At 39.7% G+C, this 3,985-nt stretch overlaps 1 protein-coding gene across 1 annotated transcript; it reads left to right on the top strand.

Moving 5' to 3' along the window:
• The first annotated feature begins 972 nt into the window (after positions 1-972).
• Positions 973-2,232, top strand: GPR63 (G protein-coupled receptor 63). The gene has a single exon (XM_008936939.1). The coding sequence runs from the start codon at positions 973-975 to the stop codon at positions 2,230-2,232; it is 1,260 nt and encodes a 419-aa protein (XP_008935187.1).
• The last annotated feature ends 1,753 nt before the right edge of the window (positions 2,233-3,985 follow it).

The raw sequence follows: 3,985 nt of genomic DNA on the forward strand, positions 1-3,985 counted from the left end.
CAAGATCAAACATGTAAACTATAAAAGGAAATGTTGCACTCTATCAGCATAATCATGAGGAAGGGAGTTCATCAGAATGTCTAAAGATCAGGTTGACAAGGAAAAAGAGGGTGTACACAGTTAAATTATGTGGGGTGAATTAGCAAAGACATGTCTAGATAGTGAAAGCAGGAGAGCTTGCTCCAGGGAGAAAGGTTGTAGAGACTGAAGAAGAGTTGGTTCCTTGCAGCTTGCTATGAGTCAGTCACTAGATGAAACAAATTGAGAAATACTTTAATCCTGGGGACAAGTTATTTAATAATTAATTAGGTTAGGGTGTTTTCTTGAGGTATCTCCTGCTGATGACTGGACTGACATGAAACCAAGGATTCTGTATTATGTTGCATAACTCGGATAGGAAGGCTTTTCAGGGCTTACCAAACAGGCCGACAGGCAATACCGATACTGTTTAATCTATTTGCAAATGTTATTAAAGTGTCCAGCTGTAGACAATTCCAAAACAAAATCATGACGTTAGTTTAAAAATGATGACATTTAAATAAAGATACTGGTTTGATTTATTCACTTTTAATCAGTAAGGATTTTTTTCAAACACAAAAGTTTTCCAGTCCTGGTTATAGCAGAAAAAGGCTTCTAAGTGAGAGTGTTGCACAGCGTTGGCAAGACTACAGGAGCAGGACCTATATGAAAAAGACCAGATATTACAACACTCCTGTGACTGGTGCTTAAGTAAATTGTGTTGTTTTTACGGAAAGCAGAATGATCATTTGGTTCCCATTGGTTTCAGAGAGTCTTACTTTGTTTCTTTAAATTTTTCTTCTTTTTCAGGTGGAAATACTGATGTGATTGCAAGAACTCTGATGCTTTCAGACGCTGAATTTTGATTTGTTAAATAACCAGGAATGAAATACTGCCTGAACAAGATGAAATGCCTTGAAGACCTTTGTTTCTGCTTTTGTTTCTCCTGAAGCAATGGTTTTCTCAGCAATGTTGACGCTGGCCCACTCTGGGACCTCAAATGCTACTTTTATTGTTTATGAAAATGCCTATACGAATTTTACCACTCCCCAGTTCTTGCTTCATAGTGGCACAACACAGCCACTGAGGTATAGTCCAGGTGCTGTGCCCACTACTGAGAGAAGTACTTTTCTGATAAACACTACAGCTGTCCTGCCATCACAAGAAGTTTTCATGAGCTTGAGTTTGCCACTCCAGATCATTCTTTCTGCTGCTATGATATTTATCCTGTTGGTTTCTTTCCTTGGAAACTTTGTTGTCTGCCTCATGGTCTACCAGAAGGCAGCTATGCGGTCTGCAATTAACATCCTCTTAGCAAGCCTGGCTTTTGCAGACATGCTGCTGGCAGTGCTGAACATGCCTTTTGCTTTGATTACAATCATTACCACTCAGTGGATTTTTGGGGATATATTCTGCAGAGTCTCTGCCATGTTCTTTTGGCTTTTTGTCATAGAAGGGGTAGCCATTCTTCTTATTATTAGTATCGACCGATTTCTTATCATAGTTCAGAGGCAAGACAGACTGAACCCTTACCGTGCAAAGATTCTCATTGTGATTACCTGGGTGGCATCCTTTGTTGTTGCTTTTCCGTTGTCAGTAGGAAATCCTAATCTGCAGATACCCTCGAGAGCACCTCAGTGTGTTTTTGGCTACTCTACAAGCCCAGGCTACCGAGCCTACGTGATAGTTATCTTGCTAATATCTTTTTTTATCCCGTTCCTGGTGATGCTGTATTCTTTCATGGGCATACTCAACACCGTCCGCCACAACGCGGTTCGTATCCACAGCCACCCTGATAGCATATGCCTCAGCCAGGCCAGCAAACTTGGGCTCATGAGCTTACAGAGACCTTTCCAGATGAATATTGATATGAGCTTTAAAACTCGTGCCTTCACAACCATCTTGATTTTGTTCCTTGTCTTCATAGTTTGTTGGGCACCCTTCACCACTTACAGCCTTATTGCCACATTCAACAGCCACTTCTACTACAAGCACAACTTTTTTGAGATAAGCACTTGGCTCCTTTGGCTCTGCTACCTCAAGTCTGCACTGAACCCACTGATTTACTACTGGAGGATTAAGAAGTTTCACGACGCGTGCTTGGACTTGATGCCCAAATACTTCAAGTTTTTGCCACAGCTACCTGGCCACACGAGGCGGCGCATTCGACCTAGTGCCATCTACATGTGTGGGGAGCATCGGTCGGTGGTGTGAAGCTGCAGTTGTTTGATGATGGTTGTTACTTTCTGGGTTTGCTTGTTTTTAGGCTTTAGGTTGAATTTTGTTTTGTTTAATATGGCTTCTTCAGTTTGGCCGTATCTTATAACTTGATTAAATTTTCCACTACTCTGTGCAATTTTGGGAGGAAAGATAGAGGGAGGGGAAGTGATTGGTCATAGTAGGGTTTACTACCAGAATACAATGTAAAACAAAATAACAAATGTTACCTCTAGGATTCCGTGGAAATCCATTCTTTTAAACGAAAACTACATTTGTAACGTTTTGTCAGGTTTATGCTTACTAGGCCTGCAATTGCATCTAATTGTAGGGACTTTTTATGCTGCTAAGATACAGTATATTTAGTTGGTATAATATTTCTGAAAAATTTTGCTGCTGTCTGCCAATATATTAGAGCCAAAAAGCCTCATTAGATTACTTCTATTTAATTTTAACAATATTTCAGAAGTTTTCATGGTGACACTAGAAAACTTTTATTATTTCCATTAATATTTTTGTGCACTTTACAAAATCTAGAACTTGTTGGAATATTTTGTTCTGTATTGAAGGAGTATTATTGTTGTTATTATTTTGGTGAATTTCAATGAAAGACTCATGTAAGCTCTAGGAGGGCCATTTATGTTGGATGGAATAACTACACATACAGTTATAGATTTGCTGTTTTTCTAACAATTGAGAAAAAGTAACATTAACTGTGCAGTTATCAGGAGAGTTGGAAGGAGAAAATAGAAGAATGAAAGTGAAAGAAAGCAATGAAAATACTGTGCCCAGAGGTTTAGGGTAAAACCAGATCTGGAAAAATGAGTTCATGTGAACATTGTCACATCGGGAGAAGGTGGCCGTAGTTGTTACTTTAGGCTGTTAGAAGCCATCCAAACCTGATGGTGTGCCTGAAAATCTATCTCAAATTGTGACATTGGGCCTACAATTTGCACTGTGTTGGTATAATGCTGTTTCTGCTTGGAGCTCGTTAAGGCTGGGTGTTCTCTACACTGCTGAAATCCTGCTGTCAGGTGTTTGGTGGGATAGAATTAAAAGTAGTAGGGTAAACCAGCAAAAAAAAATAGCACGTGAATCATAGTTGAGGCTAGGACTTAGTCTATGTAGTAATGACTGGGGAAAAAAAAAATAAAATTCTCAAATTGCTTGTTTTCCACTTTAAGTATTAGACTGAAACCATAACCTGGTAATAATAAGAGCTGGCCAGCAGAGTCTGCTGGGAATGTAAGTGAAATTCCCCTCTTCCCTCTGATACTACTTTACATTGATTTTTCGTTGCCTGTTTTCCTCTGTAGTGCCTGCTGCCTCAAGGGTTTACTATGCTGTTCTCATCTATTAGGCATCAGCTTCTCTTCCTGAAATGCCAAACCACCTTCCTGATTAATGTCAGGCTGTCTTATTACCTGCCTGGAAATCAAAAAGGCAAAGCTTTTCCTTGATGATACCAATCCAGACACATTATTTTTTTTTATCAGCTAAATACATATGTAATGTGACCTAAGTAAAATTAAGACTTAGATTTGGGCTTTGAAGTGAGATCTCCAGTTTCAGAGATGGGGAAGAAAGCCTGCAGAACTTGTGTGCCCTTGCAGTGGGCTTTTTGGAGTTTTCTGTGATTGAGTACAGGACGACTGGCATATGAGAAACTTACCAACCAGGGCTAGAGTTTGGGCTTCTCTTGCTTCCATCTCTTTTTCAGTACCCCAATGCATGGGCACTTCTTCATTGT

Source organism: Merops nubicus, unplaced genomic scaffold (genome assembly GCF_000691845.1).
Source record: "Merops nubicus isolate BGI_N331 unplaced genomic scaffold, ASM69184v1 scaffold11380, whole genome shotgun sequence".
Lineage (NCBI taxonomy): Eukaryota > Metazoa > Chordata > Aves > Coraciiformes > Meropidae > Merops > Merops nubicus.

Excerpts from the sequence above, each read along its gene's own strand:
- GPR63 (XM_008936939.1), top strand. The coding sequence starts at position 973 with ATGGTTTTCTCAGCAATGTTGACGCTGGCCCACTCTGGGACCTCAAAT.